Here is a 23274-nt window from a genome sequence, read left to right as displayed (position 1 = left end):
ATTATCTCTACAAACCCTGACAGCAGTAGACAGACAGTCACACCGCTGCACTGCTACACTATCAGAGCTCCTACTCTAGCTGCAATAGGTTACTATGGACACAGAAATCTCAACAGAAACACAGTTCATCACAACACTTAATCTAAAGTCAACATTACTTTTAGAGAACCTATTCAGAGTGCATTTCTAGCCGCAATCTCAAATGTTCTGAAGAGAGGAACCTTTGACGGTTCAACTTCTGTAAATACACTTGGAACACCGCCTCTATTCACAGACGGAGGTCTTTTTCTGCCGTTCAGAGAGTTGAATGGGGAAGCCAATGCCTACAGGTGGGGAAGTGATAGAAGCATACCGAAGAACATAGCACACACTGATCACTGCCATTCACAGCCCAAATAAGGACATATAGTATAGCACCAGCCTCAAACAAGTTAGTGACCTCAGCCCTATAAAAAGGCTAAATCATTCCCCACGTCTCTCTGGGTCTAATCTAATCCAGACTAGAGTGCAAGCCCTGCCTGCATGTACACTTCGCTACCCTATCACCATCTAATTCTGCACCCATCCCTCCGCTATCCGTGTCTGGCCTTTCACAACCAAAACCGGTCCTCTGTCAGTTGGAGTCAGTGAGAGGGTGTATACACTGTACATATGCAGGTAAAGTGTAAACAAACATTATTGTACTACTCCACTGAGAGGGACAGTCTCTGCTGAGGCGTGTGACTGTAAACCTTACCATGACCGTGCAGTCCTCCGAGCCGCTGGCGATGACCTGGTCATTGTGGGGGCACCAGTCGATGTCCAGTACAGGGCCCGTGTGACCACACACTGTGGGGTAGGCCTTGTCAATGCGGCCCGACTGTGGAGAACACACACACACACACACACATACACACACACACACAGAGAGGCATGAGATTAAAACACCAGAAACACTGAGGTGTATGATCCGCGGAAACAACCTGACCTCAGCTGAACCGGAACCATGAAATCACAGGGTTAGAGTGACCAATAAGAGACTATGTACAAACCAATAGGCACTCCAATCACAGAGAGAGAGAGAGACAACATTCACATTGTTGTTCTCCCTCTTAGAAAATGAGTTTCCCCATCATTCAATCCTTGGGCAGAATCATTGTTAGACAAATACAACTGTGGCGTAGCCTGAGAAGGGGGGGCATGGGAGACTGAATTCTCAACCTCCACAAAAGAGAGAGGGAGAATGAGAGATGGCGCAGATGTGAAGAAACCATGCATAGCCCTGTGACTGTGTTGCTGTGTGAAGGAGGCAGTGACTGAGGCGAGGGAAACAGGAATACCCCTCCAACCAGAAGAGGTTGCGCTCTATCAAGTACAAACCAGACATTTTGACTAGGGCTGGGCATTGCCAGGGACCTCACGATACTATCACGATACTTAGGCGCCGATATGTAGTGATTCTCACGGTCGCTGTCCACGGTTCTGAAACAAATCTTAAGCGCGCCCTACAATTAGCACCTTTCCCTATGTGCACTCTAGCAAAGTTAACCCCAATATGCTGGTTAAGAACAATGTGGCGGAGGCAGCAGAAGAAATGAGGAAAAAGCCCTTAGCTTAATTGTTTTAGAAAATTGAGGCACGACTCTGGTGCATTTATTTATTTAGTGTTGTTTGCATTGTTCCAAATGGTCAGAAACACATATTGTAATCTAACAGCAATTGTTTGGCACATAATACTCACGCAACACTTGCTCATATACCCTCCTTTTTCTTTATCTCCAGTAGTTTCCACAACTAAGTCAAATGTCTTCCACAGATCTGACTTCCACTTTACCTCCTGAGAAACCAACAAACATTCTCCCGTTTTTCTTTTTCACATCCTCCGGATCCATTTTTCTGTCGCCATTACTGTGTTCGGATTTTGTTATAACCAATTTATCGATGTGATTATGACAGGGCCTGACCTATAGCCTATTGGTCACATGCATGCAATGTGTACATGTTTCACATAAAGAGAGCAAGGGTTGAGGGAATAGGTCATGTTTTTCGTAAACTAATGAGGGATTTCGGTGACAAAACTTTTCAAATCAGAAACAAGAAACAAACTAAAATCGCCGAATTGACGTTGCCGCTTCAGCACGGACAGCGCAATAAACACTTGCTTTTCTCAGGTGCCTTTTCGCTGCAGTAGGGAGGAGAGCGAGACAACATGCACCAGTCACGAAGGCACTCACATTGTTGATTCATTTGTGTGTATTAATTATTTATATCAAACAGTGTGCTTAAAGCATTAGACAGGCTCAGTGCATATGTAGTTGATTTTATTGAAACACTTAGGGTGCGTGTCTATAGTGCACTCAAAGTATTCAGACCCCTTGACTTAATCCACTGTTACGTTACAGCCTTATTTCTAAAATGGATTAAATTTTCCCCCCTCAAACTACACACAATACCCCATAATGACAAAACAAAAACCATTCTTTAGACATTTTTGCAAATATCACAAGTATTCAGACCCGACTCAGTACTTTGTTGAAGCACCTTTGGCAGCGATTACAGCCTTGAGTCTTCTTGGGTGTGATGCTACAATATTATGGCACACCTGTATTTGGGGAGCTTCTCCCATTCTTCTTCGCAGATCCTCTCAAGCTCTGTCAGGTTGGATGGGGAGTGTCGCTGCACAGCTATTTTCAGGTCTCTCCAGAGATGTTCGATTGGGTTCAAGTCCAGGCTCTGGCTGGGCCACTCAAGGACACTGAGACTTGTCGCGAAGCCACTCCTGCGTTGTCTTGGCTGTGTGCTTAGTGTCGTTGTCCTGTTGGAAGGTGAACCTTCCAGTCTGTGGTCCTGAGCAGGTTTTCATCAAGGATCTCTCTGTACTTTGCTCCGTTCATATTTCCCTCGATCCTGACTAGTCCTCCAGTCCCTGCCGCTGAAAAACATCCTGCTGCCACCACCATGCTTCACCGTAGGGATGATACCAGGTTTCAGATGTGACGCTTGGCATTCAGGCCATAGAGTTCAATCTTGGTTTCATCAGACCACAGAATCTTGTTTCTCATGGTCTGAGTGTCTTTTACTGAGGAGTGGCTTCCGTCTGGCCACTTTACCATAAAGGCCTGATTGGTGGAGTGCTGCTAAGATGGTTCTCCCATCTCCACAAAGGAACTCTATCAGAGTGACCATTGGGTTCTTGGTCACCTCCCTGACCAAGGCCCTTCACTGATTGCCCAGTTCGGCCAGCTCTAGAGAAGAGTCTTGGTAATTCCATACTTCCATTTAAGAATGATAGAGGACACTGTGTTCTTGGGGACCTTCAATGCTGCATACATTTTTTTAGTACCCTTCCCCAGATCTGTCCCTCAACACAATCCTGTCTCAAAGCTCTACAGATAATTCCTGCACTGCCAACTGTGGGAACTTAGACAGGTGTGTGCATGTCCATCAATTGAATGTACCACAGGTGGACTCCAGTCACGTTGTAGAAACATCAAGGATGATCAATGGAAACAGGATGCAGATGATCTCATTTTCAAGTCTCATAGCCAAGGGTTTGAATAAATACGTTTTTATTTTTAATACATTTGGTAAGATTTCTAAAAACCTGTTTTTGCTTTGTCATTATGGGGTAGTGTGTAGATTGATGTGGACCTAAAAGAAGAAAAAAAAACAATTTTAGAATAAGGCTGTAACGTAACAAAATGTGGAAAAAGTCAAGGGGTCTGAATACTTTCCGAATGTACTGTATATGGAAAAATTTGTTTAAACATTTCGACCAATCGGTTGGTCTAAAGAACAGGACGACTCTCGACAATATTTATTTTTAGTTGGGAACAGCCCTAAAATGAAGGCATGTCGTTGGTAATAACGCCCTCATGCAGATGCTTAGTTTTTGCTCTTTAAAATGAAACCCTGAGATAACCTTGAATCTGAGCCCTTATATAAACACCCTTATACAACAGGCCAGATGACCAGAAACAACCAGCTGTCATACAACACACACACACACACACACCAAAAGGAGCCAGACAAACGGAAGGCTTTGCCAGCCACCCAGCTGACTGACTACATCAACCTAGCCTGGGAGGGCGGGTTCTGTCTTGACCTCTGACCCCAAGTGATTGGAGGATCAGGTGCTCTCCACAGTGTGAAGTCTGAGAAACGTGAGGTCAGGGTTGGATTTGGGAGACTGACACGCCCTTTTCAGTGCTTCCGTTTGTGGAATCCTTAGCTGGACCACCATAGGACCTGACAGTCAGATGATGTCACTGAGGCAGAGAACCTTGCTGTAATGGCTGCAGCCCTATTTAAAGTACAATGGATTGCCTCATGAATATCACTCACTGCCCACAGCCATTCTAGCACCATGACGACAAGGGTTTCAGAGGGGCTAAATATAAGTGCTACATATTCACAGGAAGAGAGGAGCTTTCCAGGTCTCTGTAGACAGAATTCTTACAGGCTCTGTTTTTAGTTTTGTACTAGAGCCTTTAGTTTTACGTCAAAACTCAAGACGAATGTTTAGAAAGACCATTCAGATAACTTAAGAGTGTGAAGTCAAAACAACCAGATCCAAGTATGAAGAAGCTCTGTCCTCATGGAGATGTACTAGAGGCGTACGTAGACCGAGAGAGGTTACAAACAATGAGTGGGCGGTCTAGGCCCCATGTCTAAATGCTTGTGTAATAGCAGGCAGTAGACAGGCCACTAGGACTCAGCCATTCCATACCAGGATATGAGTCAGTATGTTGTCGGAGGACTCCATCTTCCTCCATCCTTTCCCTGCCTACTGTGCCACTGAGGAAAACAAAGGACTGGCCAGTTCACGCCACAATACAGTCCTGTTGTTGATATTACTAAGCAACATGACTGACTCACTGTCCGATTTGGCAAGGACTTGATTATATGACACTGGGTAGTTGTTTTGTTAAACTGGCCTATATAAATAAATATATATTAACTCCGTTAGTCACAGGCATTATTAAGGTTTCTCAAACAAAGGAACCTTATGAGCCTATTAGGTTAAAACTTGATTACAAGTGGTCAGTGAGTCACAGTAGTCCAACCACTAACTTGGAGAAATTGAGTTTCATGTTGGGAGTGCCAGAGATGGACATAAATCACCTAGTCCATAGATGAGTCAATTGGTTCACACCACATTCACAGCCCTCCCTACAGCTCAGAGTCCCTCTCAACCTCACCTGACTGACAGAGTTGGGCCATGACACATACTCAAACTCCAAGCTCAGTGACCAAAGTCCAGTCTCTGGGAGTTTGCTATACGTGTGTCTAAAATGACAAGGTCTAGTCCATGGCGCCATGCCTCGCCTTGTCCAGAGAACACTCCCGGGAATCCAACATCAGAATACTAAGCACTCGTTCTGGGCTTGTAAGTAACATGCTGACTAGACCGGGACACGCGTGCGTCCTCGTCCGCATGTTGAAATATCAAAACGAACTCTGAACCAACTAGATTCATTTGGGGACAGGTCGAAACATGAAACCTGCTGATGCTAGCTAATTTGTCCTGGGATAAACATTTGGTTGTTATTATATCAAATGCACAAGGTCATTTATTTCTGGAGCTTCATCGATTTTTGACCCATTGAGTCACAAAATCGTGTGTTCCCTACTCTGACAATTAATCCACAGATAAAAAAGGTAAACCAGGTTAGTTTCTCGTAATCACTCCTCCTTTGGACTTCATATGGCAGTTGGCAAACACCTTTAGGACCTCAGTTCATCTTCCAAATCACCCAGGTGGGTATATGCGCCAAAACACCAACGAGGAGATGAGAGGCGGGACTTTAAGCGCATCAAGCAGACTCTCGTTGACACGCGTGGGCAGTTTGGATGAAATTATTGAATAACGTGTACATTTGTTTTGCAACGCTCACACACGCAACGCGGGCGGTGTGGCCAGCATGTCAGGGATAAGCTTCTCTGAATACTTAGCCAGAGAGGAAGGAAGACAAGCAGAGCAGGGAGCGAGTCGGTTGTGGAATCAGAGAAAGGTTGGCGTGGTTCCAAGCAAAGTGGCCCATATTGCAGCAGTGGCCTGAAAGTGATTCTCAAACTCCCCTTGTTGGGGGGGGGGGGGGGGGGGGGGGGGAGTGGCCTGTAAGCAGCAGGATGTGCAGCAATAAAAGCCAGAGCTCTGTGTGGAGGGATGTAGGCTGCCTGGATGTGTGAGGGAAGGCCTATACAAGGACACTGCTCAGTACATCCACTTCTTTCTGCTCAGGCCTTGCCCAGGTTGACAATATAACGTAGATGCAGAAAGTAAACAGCATAGTGGTTCATTCATGTTGAGCTGCAGGTTTCCAGTAGTTTATTTGACCTTTATTTTAAACACGGAACCCCATTGAGACCAAGGTCTCATTTTTGCAAGGGAGCCTGCAGTTGCCAGTAGACCTGATTGTTTATTTACAGGGACAAAGGTATGGAGATGGCAGACTATGACCTGGGTGTGTGCAGTAGATTGGCCTATATGTGCTGACTGTGAATGACAAAACACTGCTATATTATACACTAGTATCCAATAAGTGCTGTAGTTCTGCCTGCCTGGCTCACTGGTATTTCCTGCTTAAAATAGTCGTGTCCTCTAGCTGCCTACCTGGTCCACAGACCCCAGAGAGACTAAGGCTGTGCCCCAGAGAGACTAAGGCTGTGCCCCAGAGAGACTAAGGCTGTGCCCCAGAGAGACTAAGGCTGTACCCCAAATGGCACCCTATTCCCTATAGTGCACTACTTGTTTTGACCAGAGCCCTATGGGCCCTAGATATGGGATAGGGTGCCATGTGCACAGGGTCTGTGGAGAACATCACCACTCTACTCCAGACTCATATTCCTCAGAACATTTCACATATAAACTCTGGCTGTTAGACATCTCACACCCTTGTTCAAATTATACGCTTTAGTCAACACTCTGTTACTCTTTACCAAAAAACAACCCACACCAGTACAGGCTCTCACACAACCAACATAATCATCTACATGGTTGGCCTGTGAAGAGAGGACATTGAGCCCAGCAGCAGTGATGGCAGCCCTGTGTGTTCGGTCTGTGTGAGTGTACGTTAGCCGGGCCAAACTTGGTCTAGGACTGCAGTAGGCCTGTTACCGCCACAGTTCACAGGGTTGCTGGTAGGCCTGTTACCGCCACAGTTCACAGGGTTGCTGGTAGGCCTGTTACCGCCACAGTTCACAGGGTTGCTGGTAGGCCTGTTACCGCCACAGTTCACAGGGTTGCTGGTAGGCCTGTTACCGCCACAGTTCACAGGGTTGCTGGTAGGCCTGTTACCGCCACAGTTCACAGGGTTGCTGGTAGGCCTGTTACCGCCACAGTTCACAGGGTTGCTGGTAGGCCTGTTACCGCCACAGTTCACAGGGTTGCTGGTAGGCCTGTTACCGCCACAGTTCACAGGGTTGCTGGTAGGCCTGTTACCGCCACAGTTCACAGGGTTGCTGGTAGGCCTGTTACCGCCACAGTTCACAGGGTTGCTGGTAGGACCTGTTACCGCCACAGTTCACAGGGTTGCTGGTAGGACCTGTTACCGCCACAGTTCACAGGGTTGCTGGTAGGCCTGTTACCGCCACAGTTCACAGGGTTGCTGGTAGGCCTGTTACCGCCACAGTTCACAGGGTTGCTGGTAGGCCTGTTACCGCCACAGTTCACAGGGTTGCTGGTAGGCCTGTTACCGCCACAGTTCACAGGGTTGCTGGTAGGCCTGTTACCGCCACAGTTCACAGGGTTGCTGGTAGGCCTGTTACCGCCACAGTTCACAGGGTTGCTGGTAGGCCTGTTACCGCCACAGTTCACAGGGTTGCTGGTAGGCCTGTTACCGCCACAGTTCACAGGGTTGCTGGTAGGCCTGTTACCGCCACAGTTCACAGGGTTGCTGGTAGGCCTGTTACCGCCACAGTTCACAGGGTTGCTGGTAGGCCTGTTACCGCCACAGTTCACAGGGTTGCTGGTAGGCCTGTTACCGCCACAGTTCACAGGGTTGCTGGTAGGCCTGTTACCGCCACAGTTCACAGGGTTGCTGGTAGGCCTGTTACCGCCACAGTTCACAGGGTTGCTGGTAGGCCTGTTACCGCCACAGTTCACAGGGTTGCTGGTAGGCCTGTTACCGCCACAGTTCACAGGGTTGCTGGTAGGCCTGTTACCGCCACAGTTCACAGGGTTGCTGGTAGACCTGTTACCGCCACAGTTCACAGGGTTGCTGGTAGACCTGTTACCGCCACAGTTCACAGGGTTGCTGGTAGACCTGTTACCGCCACAGTTCACAGGGTTGCTGGTAGGCCTGTTACCGCCACAGTTCACAGGGTTGCTGGTAGACCTGTTACCGCCACAGTTCACAGGGTTGCTGGTAGACCTGTTACCGCCACAGTTCACAGGGTTGCTGGTAGACCTGTTACCGCCACAGTTCACAGGGTTGCTGGTAGGCCTGTTACCGCCACAGTTCACAGGGTTGCTGGTAGGCCTGTTACCGCCACAGTTCACAGGGTTGCTGGTAGGCCTGTTACCGCCACAGTTCACAGGGTTGCTGGTAGGCCTGTTACCGCCACAGTTCACAGGGTTGCTGGTAGACCTGTTACCGCCACAGTTCACAGGGTTGCTGGTAGGCCTGTTACCGCCACAGTTCACAGGGTTGCTGGTAGGCCTGTTACCGCCACAGTTCACAGGGTTGCTGGTAGACCTGTTACCGCCACAGTTCACAGGGTTGCTGGTAGGCCTGTTACCGCCACAGTTCACAGGGTTGCTGGTAGACCTGTTACCGCCACAGTTCACAGGGTTGCTGGTAGGCCTGTTACCGCCACAGTTCACAGGGTTGCTGGTAGACCTGTTACCGCCACAGTTCACAGGGTTGCTGGTAGACCTGTTACCGCCACAGTTCACAGGGTTGCTGGTAGACCTGTTACCGCCACAGTTCACAGGGTTGCTGGTAGGCCTGTTACCGCCACAGTTCACAGGGTTGCTGGTAGGCCTGTTACCGCCACAGTTCACAGGGTTGCTGGTAGACCTGTTACCGCCACAGTTCACAGGGTTGCTGGTAGACCTGTTACCGCCACAGTTCACAGGGTTGCTGGTAGACCTGTTACCGCCACAGTTCACAGGGTTGCTGGTAGACCTGTTACCGCCACAGTTCACAGGGTTGCTGGTAGGCCTGTTACCGCCACAGTTCACAGGGTTGCTGGTAGACCTGTTACCGCCACAGTTCACAGGGTTGCTGGTAGACCTGTTACCGCCACAGTTCACAGGGTTGCTGGTAGGCCTGTTACCGCCACAGTTCACAGGGTTGCTGGTAGGCCTGTCCCTGTCTCCCCCCCGAGTTCACAGGGCTGCCGACAGCGCCGTCCAGCGGGCCTGAGAGCCTGTCATTCCAGACATTCCACGCCACGGCTGTGACTAATGAGAGTGAGAGGGACCAGGGGTGTTAATCTTGTTTGTGTCTGCTATACACAATAAGGAATTCCACAGTTCGAGGGAAGTACATGAGGATCTCGCTTCAAGCCTGAATAAATATTATTTGATAGCGTTGTGATTATATACATAAGGCTGGAATGCTTGTGTACGGTGAGGTCACGGATGGTTAGGAAAGAACTGGCAATCAACAGATCACAGCCAAAAATGTTTCAACATCTAAGGCAGGTACAGGCACCACCATGCTGTCTTATGATAAGAGTACAGTACATACACGTAGGCTATCTTACAGGCTTACAGCAAAAAAAACTAATCTCCTAAATTCTAAGTACTACTCAAGTAGTTTCTGTAGGTATCTGTACTTCACTATTTATACTTTTGACAACTTTGTACTTTTAACTCCATACATTTTCCTCTGACACCCAAAAGTACTCGCTACATTTTGATTGCTTAGCAGGACAGGAAAATGGTCAGATTTACAGACACACAAAAATGGTGCCGTCTGGTTTGCTTAATATAAGGATTTTGAAACTATTTACACGTAAGTATATTTAAAACCAAATACTTTTACTCAAGTAGTATTTTACTGGGTGACTCACTTTTACTTGAGTCCTTTTCTATTAAGTCCCTTTTACTCAACTATGACAATTGGATACTTTTCCCACCACTGCTAAATTCAGGTTAACACAGGTAACTACACCACATTACCACTGCGATAACAAGGAGCAGTAGGAGGACTGGCCTGTGGCAACCTACCTTGGCAGGTACAGTATCAAAGACACAGCCAGCCCTGAATCTTATTACACTGTCATAATATTTACCCCCATGTCATCCAGTAACCACAGGAACTATGTGGAACTGGAAACAGTCCAGAGAAGAAGGTGAAGGTGAGTGGATAGGCGCTGATAAAGTAGAGAACAGTGCTCTAAGCTAGAGACCAGGCAGAGATGTAGGAATCCCTACATGTAGGAACACAGTGAACAGATAGTTACTTGGCACAGCCACTTTACATGCCTGCCTGTTAAAGTGACATCCCATAACACTTCCACGAGACAAGGAACACAAAGAGTTACTCCTGCAATAGACCGAACCCGCAGAGCAAGGAATGGTTAGACAAGACCGCTGATCGTCATCTCCATGGCAACCAGCCCGGTGGGAGAGACAGGAGACAGGGAAGGAGTGTGGTTCATGTAGAGGAGGTGGGAGTGGAGATATTTGACAGCCTGTTGAGCAAAACACCGACATGAGTAGAACGGGGCTGAATTAGCGCAGTCAAATCTTGATGCGAAATTGAAGCAACCCATCAAATAAAGCCTAGGCTAGATTGGATTAAACATTCAAGACTAATCTCAGTCCCTAACAGTCTACACGTGTTTTGATGTTAATGGCCAGAACACCCAGGGGACCTGGACTAGGCTCTGTGCTCTATAATATCCTGTGAGAAAACATGTGTCAAGCAAGCAGACCTGTTGCATAGCAACAAGTGAAGCTGCACAAAATGTGCTTGAACCACATAACAAGATTTAAAAAAAATTGTATGGACAATGACATCAAATATAACACTTTCAATACCTAAATCAAAGAGGCGTCATACACAAGCGCATCCTAACAAGCAGAACATGTGACGCTCTATAGGAGGGCTTTTACACTCATGCTTCCCTCAGAGCACCATGGATATTTTTACTTTTCCACTTCCCTTTGTGAGTTCATGGCCTTGAAAGCACAGCTGAGTCTGCAGACCAGTCAGACCCCGGGCTGGTCTCCATGATTTACTGCAGCACACAGTACAGTCAGACAGGACATCACGGTCGGGCCGTCTCTCTGCTCTGACTAAATGGCTGGAAGTCTGCTCCAGCTTTAACGCAGTAAAATGAAGGGTAAAGCAGAGGACAGCTGGCCAGGCATGAGTGACGGCAGGGCCAAGACTAACATGTGATTGCCCAGTCAGGTTGGGAGAGAGTCTGCAGGTACACAGAGAGAGGGAGCGAGAGAGCGCGCAAGAGAGAAAGAAACTGGGCATCTATTGCCCATGGAAAGTGTTTGTCATAGAGATCAAAAGAGGAATGAATCCTGGGCCCATCATTCTTTCAAAGCTCTAACAAAAATGTTTATAGCAGTGGTCACCAACCGTTCGACTGCGACTGGTTGATCTCTAAGGCATTCCTAGTCCATCACCTACCGCTGACGGCGGTAGGTGCACTTGATTCAGAAGTCCTGTGCACCGGGTAGGCAAATGTTCCCATTTTGAACCATTTCATTTGTCTGAAAACAAACTCCGCCTACAAGGTGGACCGGGAGATGTGGCTAAATCGAGTGCACCTACTGCACTGGCCAATCGGATAGCTCAAATCACCGTGCCTACCTACAGTTTCCACGACCCCGGCCACAGCAAATTTTGATACTAGCCTACGTGAGATTTCTTAACTTTTAAACCCATGACCAGAGAAAGACAAAGAATACAGCTAAGAGCTGTTTTTATGAGTGAGTTCATGTCCACGTTTAATTCAGCAGGGTCACTGTTTTTATTCAACACTACTACAAAATATAACACGCTTCTCTACTTGCAATGAATGAGTAGCCAAGTGTATCGATAGCCCTGTGTTTTTAATATTAGCAGCGTGTTCTGATTATTTTAAGATCGAGGAGTATTTGGTCAAAGGAACAAGGTGAAATTGTGTCCGAAGCACATGCGACTTGAGTTTCACCATCAGGTGGAAGACTGTCCCCTCTCTCTGGTCTGTCTCACCGGAGGAAAGGAGAGAGCATGGACCGTGAGAGACGGACCCTCTGCTGCTCTCACCCTCTCTCTGCTGAGACTAATGCCATGTTCAAGACAACTGGAAGCTCGAAAAATGTTTTTTGGAACTGTCATCCAATTCGGAAACTCTTACAAATAATACAAATTTGCAACAAGCAAGTAACGTCCTAAACCTTTGATTAGAAAGCCAATGACACTAGTGTCCCTAGAAACCAACAGAACATGGTAATGAGACACCACTTGATTCAACAATCTCTCATCTCGGCCCCCCTCTCACCTCTCCAGCCTATCCCTGAAATCACAGAGAACTGGCAATGCTAGCAGCCAATGGAAAGGCAGGGAGGAAATGGTCCTGGAAGGCCGTCAGGCGGGTAGCAGTGAATGGCCATATATGGTCAAATCTGCAGTCAGCAGGACAGCGGCAGCAGTGGTGACAGCAGTAGCAGAATAGGGATCCTGGAATAAAGATTGAGCAGTGTGGGGGAAGACCCTTATAAAACCACCCTTTGCATGTGTAAGACTTAGGGTGTGTGTGTGAGAGACAGAGGGTGAGTGTGAAAAAATGCTTATTTGTGTGAGCACAGTCCACACCCAGGGATTTCTGATGCTAAAAGATTGATGATTGGTCCAAACAGAACACGGAGTGTTGAACCACTGGTTTAGAACATGAGCCCATATTGTGGTTTTAGCCCAAAAGATCACCAGAATGGACAGACAAAACCTATTGCCTCAGTAGGTCTGAATAACTGTCCTTTAACACAAGGACACTGTACACGGAAAATAGCCAGTCACCAAGAAGAATTCAACCACTTCATGCTTGACAATCAACTGAGGGATTCCAAGGCTTGGGAATATAAATCAGAACTTGTGATTCATTGAGATAATATCCCCTCTCCTCCAGAGTAGGGCCCGGCACATTGAGAGGAATAAGCAGGAATGTCTCGCTGCACAGTTCCTACAGCATTCAGTCTCCCACTGCTTCCTCCATATGGAAATGAGGGAATAAATGGCAGAGCGTCAGGCGCAGAGAGAGAAAGGAGGAGATTGAAAGCATGAGGGTTGAAGACCACATGCGTTTAGTCAGCCACGTCCCCCATCTGTCCTGACAGGACACAACGCAGCCGAAGAGGCGGGCTGCTACAACGAGGTGCTAAGTCAACCCGGCCTGCCATAGGTTCCCCCTCCTACACACAGAACCACAAGACAGAAACAGACAGGAGACCATCCCTGCGCTAGACTGACCAATAGCACAGGCCCCAGCCCAAGTCACAGGCCGAGACCCCATCACCGTCGGGCCTCACACAGCATCGCTCCACAAGCTCAAGCACAGGCCAACGTGTCCGAGCACACTCAGGACAATAGGCAAAGTGCCAGGAAAGTATTGGGTGTGAATCTAAAAGCCTATTAGTCAAAGCTCAAACCTAAAGTTATTTGGAGGGTTGCTGTGGTTCGTCTGACTTATCATCACCCACAACACTAGATGTGGAGGTAGACCATATGAAGATAAGAGCCACAAAGTACATATCAGAAGGGTCCTATTCTGGGGGTTGGATCCCCACCCCAGCAGGCCGAATGGGCCTGGCTGGGAGTAGGCCTTGGACAAAGGCCTGGAGCATCTGGCTGCCCACACAGACTGGGAAGAGCACAGCACAGGCAGATGGGCCAGCCAGCCAGATGCACTGACATGCGCTCTAGTGTGAGTACGTGTGTGACACCCAGCAAAAGAGCAGAGAAGACAGTGTGTGTCTGACAGATGTACGTAGACAAATTGATCTGAACCCTGCTATGAGGCTGAGAGGTTACAGGCTACCTCTGAACATCATGGTGTGTCGGGGTTGAGTCCCAGTCAAACAGCCATTTACAACCCTGAAACTGCCGTGTTTATTTTAATGTAGTCCAACTTCTCTGTTGGCAGAGGAATATTTTCCACACTGCCATAGAGATGCGTGTTCTCTAAGCTTATATGGAGATAGCAGCCAGATGGACCCATCCTTTCTCTAAAAGATTACTGTCCCGTTTCATTTTGACATATTGTGGAAACAAAAGCCACAAGCCAAATATTTCAAAACACAAAATGGCAATTTGAAACAATATTAACTCTTCTTACTTAGAGTTTCAGAGCATGGCCTGTTGATAGGACATTAAAAGAAAATCTCCCACACGATTCCAAGGAGATTAGTCCATGCAGCTGTAACAGTGTTACTTCCGTCCCTCTCCTCACCCCAACCTGGGCTCGAACCAGGGACCCTCTGAACACAAACTGCCTCCCACGAAGCATCGTTACCCATCGCTGCACAAAAGACGCTGCCCTTGCACAGCAAGGGAAACAACTACTTCAAGGTCTCAGAGCGAGTGACGTTACCGACTAAAACGACAGTAGCGCGCACCGCTAACTAGCTAGCCATTTCACCCCAGTTACACTGCCAGCCAGTATCTAGGCAGATCTGAAAACAAGAGTTATTTTTCTACCCATAGCCTGAGGAAATTACCCTTTAATCTGCGCATAAAGCCATCACGCTCTTCGTCCAATTTTAATCCACCAGTCAAAGCAGACGATGTCCTGCCAACACACCCTTACTGTACAAAGTCAGAGACCACAGCAGAATCATCTGTCAGAAGTCAGATAGAGAATCAGAAGCAGGTCAGGGACTTGGGAGTGGGACAGGCAGGTGGAAGCTGTATTGTAAAGCTGTGTCAAAGCCAGAGTCCGATGACAAGGCCCACAGCCCTGCTCACAGACCTGTAATCAGACAGACACATAAATCACTTACTGTATGTCACACAGGGTATATCAAGCCCTGGCTGGCTGACACTGGGGCACTGCTGGACCAGAAAAATAGTAACACCACCAAGCAGTGTGTGTGTGCGCGTATGTTTGTGTGTGTGTGCGTATGTTTGTGTGTGTGTGCGTGCGTATGTCTGGTGCAGCCAGACATATACTAAACACTAATGACAATGTAATAACACCTAATGGGGTTACTGCGGGACATTCCAGACCAGAGTGGCCCCCCCTACCCCCTTTGGGTTCAACGAGTGTCTGACCTAAGTGGTCTGAGCTCTTCAAGGACCCTTATATGGAGGTGAGCAGCACAGGGAGGTTCCATCCCCAGAGGCCTTGTGTACAACACAAACTGAACCCAACGCTATGATAGTCAGCCAGCCTACGTGAGGTTTCCTAACCCTCAACTCAGGGAGTGCTGACAATCATCCCAGTGGTACAGACACTAACATTGTTCTCCCTGAAACGAAATCTGAAATGCAAATGTTTTTTTACTGTATGCAAAACAGACATTTTTCACTGGAAAACCACCTTGCTGCTACAAAGGGCAAAGCTGAAAGCAAAAGCTTGTCTGGATGGCCTTTGCTGTCCATGTGGAGTACCCTAGCTTCCAAAGGCACTAACACTCCCGGCCCTGTCCTCCTCGGTCCCCACGTTTGCATTCATATTGTGTCCATGTCTCAGACGTCATCTCTTCCTCATCCTGCTTGTATTAAATATCTGAGGCCAGTTTGGATGCTTTCCTCTGAAAATACCCTAACACCCCTTAAGTAATATGACCCTCTTACATCATCGCCACTTTAACTACACTACGACAGGTGTCATCCCGCCACTGAGGACGTAGGAGAAAGCCAACAGGCACAAAGTACAAAAGGTGGATGATAGCTGCTACAGCATTCTACGGTACTGTTTTGTCCCTCCCTGAGCGAAGACGATAAATGACATATGAGAATGAACTGTGAATCTTTCAAGACCGGGTCATTTAGAGTCCCGTCATTAAAGCTGAACTGCCTCTGGGCTGACAGGGGCTTCTTTCTGATCAAAATGTAGAAGAGGTGAAAAAAAGACTTGTTCCTGTTAAGAAAATGAGTTGATAAAGACAGTACACGACACTTACGTCATGCACGACTCTTGGCTGCAGTAAGAAAGCCATCTGCACCCATTCAACATAGCCTAGATTTACGTTATTACTTCTAAACAAAATCCCTTTTTGGGGTCTCATACGCTTACAATGTAGTTCTGATTCTTGCTTGAACAGCCTAAGATTATAATTTGCTTGTGATCTTTGCAAAATAAATTATGGCTGCAGCAGTTGTTAGCTAGAATGCTAACGCTCACTGACATAGGCTGTAGCAAAAGAGCCATTTTACTGGTTGAAGTGTTCATTTTTTTATTTATTTAACTAGGCAAGTCAGTTAAGAAAAAATTCTTATTTTCAATGACAGCCTAGGAACAGTGGGTTAACTGCCTTGTTCAGGGGCAGAACGACAGATTTGTATCTTGTCAGCTCGGGGATTCGATCTAGCAACCTTCCGGTTACTAGTCCAACGCTCGAACCACTAGGCAACCTGCCGCCCCACAAGTATAATGCAGTTGGTTTACGATGACAAACATTAAGCAGGACATTCATACGAGCCTTAAAACCCAATTATAATCCAAAAGTAGTTGGAAACATAAGTAACATGTACAGAGACTGTTTTTGCTGGCGTTCTACAAGAACTCCCCTGTGTTCTGCCACCAACTTGCACGCATCCCCCTCGTGCGGCAATGTTGGCAAACACAGAAAGGGCTGTATAGGATCTTCCCCCAGAATATAGAGTTTAGTACCAAAGTGGCAGTCTCCCACATCTGGGCCAGTCAGTCTGCAGTCTCTCTCCACTGCCCACCAGCAGTAGGTACTGCTGCCTGCCTGCACTGCTTAGCAACCTGCCTGTCAAAATCCATCTTCATCTCACCCACTCAGCCAGGCCACCAGAGACCACAGTCACGCAGCTAGAAATCCCCGCCGTCTTGTCTGTCCTCAACCACAGCCTGAAACATGCCTCCGTGATGCTGCTACTTCAACCTCATGAATGATTTAGGAAAATACGTAGGCTCTCGAACGCACACAAACAGTTGTGTTTTTAAACTGCAAGGTTGGAATTTGTAGGTGGCCAATGTGTGATTTCCCCTGGGTGTGTGTGTGAGTCTATGTCAGCAGTAAATTGTGCTGTGTGTGACGTGCCTGGTTATTCCCTGCAGACAGGGCGTGTTGAAACCCAGGGAGCGTTGAAAGCCTGGCCCAGGCCAAAGTGTGTGGGATGGAGCAGGGTTGAAGTATGTTTCAAAGCCACAGACAGTGAGGATAGGTCAAACTAGGCCCTAGTCCGAATCTGTTTAGGCAGCAAGTGCCCATATCAATGTAGAAACCCACTGTCACTTGACACAAGTTTCCTTGTGAAACCCACTGACAGATCCACACAATGCAGTGTTCATAGTCAATAGTCCCAGACTCACCTTGTGAAGAGGGAGGACCAGGAAGGCCCCGCCGCCGCTGGCCTCTATGATGATAGCGACAAACTTGGGGTTGACGGCGCAGAACGAGCTGTCCCATGTGACCCTCGACACTCTGATGTCGTCGTAGCACTGGTCATTCTTCAGCGCCTGGCCGAAGACATGACGGAATTTGCTCGCTCGCACAACTCGCCTGAACATATCTGGGGAGTGGACAGAAAGGGGGGGGGGGGGAACTTGGGGTTTAGTTTCAAAGTGGTCACGGTCAAGGATATAAAAGACAAAACCAAGCAAAGGATTTTAGGATAAGAATCTAGGCCTATAAAATCTAAAATCACATGAAATGGAAATCCTCTCCCCTGGTTACTCTGAGCCCTGTACCCATTCCCCTCCCAGATATGAGGCTCAGCCTCGTATGCATCCCAAACTGCACCCTAATCTCTAGGGATGGCAAATGCCAGGGACCTCCAGATACGATATTATCACAATACTTAGGTGCCTATACGATATGTATTGCGATTCTATACTGTAATTTTATTAAGATTCCATGTTCCAAACATATTACTCTTCATATACTGCAGAGGGACAAAGGGGAGCCAGAAAAAAAACACGTTTTGATCAGTCATGGAAAAAAAAAATAGCGCTGAAAACAAGTTGACTCTACTGGAGTTTTGGTGCAGGTACAGCCAACTAGCCAAAAATAATTGAGATGCTGTCAAAACGATAGATAAGATATATAGTAAAAAATATATCCCGATACGTAACCGTATTGATCCCACCTTTATCATTACTATTCTCTATGGGCCCTGGTCAAAAGTAGTGCACTATAGAGAGAATAGGGTGCAATTTGGGACGCAAACTAATGTAAGGTTCTCCAGCAGCATTACAGTACAGACAGAGGAACCATGTGGCAGATCAGACTAACACTCCTTCCCCATTCCTCTGTCATACGACCAGGCTGACATTCAGCAGACACGAGCCAGCGTGGGAAATTATTTAGAGTTGAGCAATGAGCATAACTGTATCATTCCTTTGATCCACCACCAGAAATACAAGAACTACACCTACATTGGCTGTTGTGTACTTCATCATACACTGGCAACGAGGAACCAGATAATTAGGGTCAACTTGTAGAGCGGTGAGAGTAGGGCTGGGCGATAAATTCAAATTCTATGTTTTAGCACGCTTTTCCAAATGTCTATCGCAAGAACCATTTTCTTTCCTTTTCCACGTGTATGTATTTTTGGTTGTCTCCCTCACCCCTTCTGTAAACTTTAACCACACAGGTTAACAGTATCTTCTAAATCAAAGTGGAATAGACAAAGCATGAATATGTTGGCTATATGAATAAAGACTTAATGAAGCCAAAGATTATAGGGTCCCCTTGGACACTTAACTAACCTCCAGACGAGCTTCAATGCCATACAACTCTCCTTCCGTGGCCTCCAACTGCTCTTAAAACGCAAGTAAAACTAAATGCATGCTCTTCAACCGATCGCTGCCTGCCTGCCCAGCATCACTACACTGGACAGTTCTAACTTAGAATATGTGGACAACTACCTAGGTGTCTGGTTAGACTGTAAACTCTCCTTCCAGACTCACATTAAGCACCTCCAATCCAAAATTACATCTAGAATCGGCTTCCTATTTCACAAAGCCTCCTTCACTCATGCTGCCAAACATACCGTCGTAAAACTGACCATCCTACTGATCCGACTTCAGCGATGTCATTTACAAAATAGCCTCCAACACTCTATTCAACAAACTGGATGCAGTCTATCACAGTGCCATCCGTTTTGTCACCAAAGCCCCATATACTACCCACCACTGTGACCTGTACGCTCTCATTGGCTGGCCCTTGCTTCATACTCGTCGCCAAACCCACTGGCTCCAGGTCATCTACAAGCCTCCGCTAGGTAAAGCCCCGCCTTATCTCAGCTCACTGGTCACCATACCAGCACCCACACGTAGCACGCGCTCCAGCAGGTATATCTCACTGGTCACCCCCAAAGCCAATTCCTCCTTTGGCCGCCTATCCTTCCAGTTCTCTGCTGCCAATGACTGGAACGAATTGCAAAAATCATTGAAGCTGGAGACTCATATCTCCCTCACTAGCTTTAAGCACCAGCTGTCAGATCAACTCACAGATCACTGCACATAGCCCATCCGTAAATAGCCCATCCAACTACCTCATCCCCATACTGTATTTATTTAATTTTGCTCCTTTGAACCCCAGTATCTCTATTTGCACATTCATCTTCTGCACATCCACCATTCCAGTCTTTAATTGCTATATTGTAATTACTTCGCCACCATGGCCCATTTATTGCCTTACCTCCGTTATCCTACCTCATTTGCACACACTGTATATAGACTTTCTCTACGGTATTATTGACTGCATGTTTGTTTATTCCATGTGTAACTCTGTGTTGTTGTATGTGTCGAACTGCTTTGCTTTATCTTGGCCAAGTCACAGTTGTAAATGAGAACTTGTTCTCAACTAGCTTAGCTGGTTAAATAAAGGTTAAATAAAAAAATGTTTGACACTGAACATCACTTTGGATCCTACCCGTGTCAATAACTCATCCATGGCATTTTCATTCGTTGTCATGTCAAACACTGTATTCAAAGTGCCCACTATTATTTATTTTCTAAATATTAGCATTATAATAAAGATTCTATTTCCATGATTCCAAAAGCTCACCCAAGTGTTTTGATCAAAATCACAATTGCAACATTTGGTTAAAGGCATAGTATTTTTGCCCAAATCGTGGCAGTGTGGAAATGATCTCAGATGAGCACAGGAAATGCAGAAATTAATGGACACGCAGGAAATTATTTTAGGTTGAAGTTGAATTGAACAGTATAAAACATTCCGAACGGATAAAGACCCATTGAAAAAAAATGTAGAATAGGGTCACGCACTACTCAAAGAAAAATGTAGAACTTTTGTTAATCAAACACAAAATTAACGTCAAATACCGTCATAAATTTGAAAAATACCATATGATATTTTGGCCATATCACCCAGTCCTACTTTACGCTCAATAACAGGTTGTGCCACCTTTAGCTGCAACGACTGCAAGCAAATGCTTCCTGTAGTTGTTGATCAGTCTCTCACATTGCGCTGTGGAGGAATTTTGGCCCACTCTTGCATGCAGAACTGTTTTCACTTAGCGACATGTGGGTTTTCAAGCGTGAACTTCTCGTTTCAAGTTCTGCCACATGTCAATTGGGATCGCTGTGGAGGAAGTGTGATGGTTTGGGGATGCTTTGCTGCCTCAGGATCTGAATGATTTGCCTGAATAAAAAGGAACAATTAACTCCGCTCTATCAGAGAATTTTACAGGAGAACGTCAGGCCGTCGCTGAGTGAAAGCAGTTCTGCATGTAGAGGTGATTTAAATTGATGAATGACGATGGATTCATCTAGTCAGCAACCAGGAGACCAGACCCACACACCAAGACCCTCCCCCTGCCGCTCAGAGACAAAAGATTGCTACCCCCCCCCCCCCCCCCCGGACAACAAGCAGTTTCAACTCGCTATTTGCGTTTGAGCCGACATAAAATTGGACGTACGGACACAGAAACACATTAAGACATTTCACTGTAATAGAGGAGAAATTAACCTTTGCAATAATACCATTTGTGTTTCAACTCCCAAATGTACAAGCAAGCAGACCCTACGGAGTATCAATGAACATGATTGTGGAAAATTAACGCACAGTTTGTCGCGAGCAGCACTGCGGTTAGTGATCAAATCAAATTTTGTCACATGCTCCGAATACAACAGGTGTCGACATTACCGTGAAATGCTTACTTACAAGCCCTTAACCAACATTGCAGAGTGAGGAAATATTTGCTAAAAAAGAAACTAAAGTTTAAAAAGTAACACAAAATAACAAGGCTATACACAGGGGGTACCGGTATCAAGTCAATGTACAGAGGTACGGGTTAATCAAGGTAGTAGAGGTCATATGTAGAGTGTAGTGCTACGGGTCGGAAGTCATTTAGGTAGGTTACCTAGGCATTCTTGGGCACTGGGACTATGGTGGTTTGCTTGAAACATGTTGGTATTACAGACTCGGTCAGGGACAGGTTGAAAATGTCAGTATACACACTTGCCAGTTGGTCAGCGCATGCTCCGAGTACGCATCCTGGTAATCCGCCTGGCCCTGCGGTGAATGTTTACCTGTTTAAAAGGTCTAACATCAGCTATGGAGAGTGATCACACAGTCGTCCGTAACAGCTGGTGCTCTCATGCTTGAGTCAGTGTTGCTTGCCTCGAAGCGCACATAGACGTTATTTAGCTCGTCTGGTAGGCTCATTCTCATGTTATTGGTTGTCACGCAGCTGTGCTTCCCTTTGTAATCCGTAATAGTTTACAAGCCCTGCCACATCCGACGAGCATCAGAGCCGGTGTAGTACGGTTCAATCTTAGTCCTGTATTAACGCTTCACCTGTTTGATGGTTTGTCAGAGGTCATAGCCGGATTTATTATAATTGTCCGGATTAGTGTCACGCTCCTTGAAAGCGGCAGCTCTACCCTCTAGCTCAGTGCGATGTTGCCTGTAATCGTCATCAACGCACTTAATGATGAAGCCGTTGACTGGAGGGTGGTATACTCAATGCCATCGGATGAATCCCAGAACATATTCCAGTCTGTGCTAGCAAAACAGACTTGTAGCTGAGCATCTACGTCACCTAACTACTTCCGTATTAAGCGAGTCACTGGTATTCCCTGCTTTAGTTTATGCTTGTAAGCAGGAGGATAGAATTATGGTCAGATTTGCTAAATGGAGGGCGAGCTTTGCAGGCGTTACTGCGTGTGGAGTAAAGGTGGTCTACAGTCATTTTATTCTGGTTGCACATGTAACATGCTGGTAGAAATTCAGTAATTAGGCTTGTTCGCGAATAAAGTTATTTTTGAACGGATCTTTTCGGTGAACGTTGGGAACTGAATCACATCGGTGAAAGACGTTCACATTCGGCTCCCTGATTTACATACAGCTACTACTGTTTTTGTGGCTCAAAATAACAAATTACCTGCAGATAAATAAAAACAAACCTAAAGAGGGTGAATCCACATTGCAGAAATCAATAGTGGGGAGAGTGCGTCATTCTGCTCCACACTCAGTGTCAAAAATACACTTTTGCAGGCGATCTAAAAATGTATCCAGGTAAAAATGTATTTGAATGTGGATTTCATGATCTGATAGAATGGTAGACCACTTTTGGGGCTTTACGTTGGAGATTAGCACATTTTCCTTGGTTGTAGATTGATTTTAAGCATTTTGAACGAGGAGCCATTTGGGAGCCTAATGAGCCGGCTCTTTTAGGTGAACGGAGGCTCACCGAAGACTTGGAAAGCCCATCACCAATTGCGGTACCAGGTACCGCTGGCAGCATTTTCGCCACAGACTTGTGCACCTAGCGGTCTAGTCTTTTATATACACTGAACAAAAATATGAACACAACATGTAAAGTGTTGGTCCCATGTTTCATGAGCTGAAATAAAAGATCCCAGACATTTATAGGCACAAAAAGGGTGAGCTAAGGAGTATTTCTGTCAGTAATTAAAGCCCTTTTGTGGGGAAAAACTCATTCTGAGCGGCCGGGCCTGGCACCCCAGCGGGCACCCCAGCGGCGGGCCTGGCACCCCAGGCCAGTCATGAGGAATCCATAGATGAGGACCTAATTAATGTATTTCTTTTGACGGAATTCCTTATATGAACTGTTACTCAGTAAAATCTTTGAAACTGTTCTGTTTATATTTTTGTTCCGTGTAAATGTGCAACGAGCATAAAATAAGCATTAGTATGAAATAAGAAATTGGCAAGGT

At 46.5% G+C, this 23274-nt stretch overlaps 1 protein-coding gene across 2 annotated transcripts in view; it reads right to left on the bottom strand.

Moving 5' to 3' along the window:
* The window catches only part of LOC106584990 (coronin-1C-A), a 63518-nt gene that overhangs the window by 15455 nt on the left and 24789 nt on the right, over positions 1 to 23274 (bottom strand). For both annotated transcript variants that reach the window (XM_014170700.3, XM_014170701.3), the window contains exons 2-3: positions 17437 to 17636; positions 737 to 859 (exon numbers count right to left, since the gene is read on the bottom strand). In XM_014170700.3, coding sequence (XP_014026175.2) covers positions 737 to 859; positions 17437 to 17634 — 321 coding nt within the window. In that variant the 5' untranslated portion in view covers positions 17635 to 17636. The remainder of the gene's footprint in view (positions 1 to 736; positions 860 to 17436; positions 17637 to 23274) is intronic.

This window comes from Salmo salar, chromosome 24 (genome assembly GCF_965601325.2).
Source record: "Salmo salar chromosome 24, fSalSal1, whole genome shotgun sequence".
In the NCBI taxonomy this organism is placed as follows: Eukaryota; Metazoa; Chordata; class Actinopteri; order Salmoniformes; family Salmonidae; genus Salmo; species Salmo salar.
Note: the sequence above shows the minus strand (reverse complement) of the source record. Positions and strands in the feature narration are given on the sequence as shown.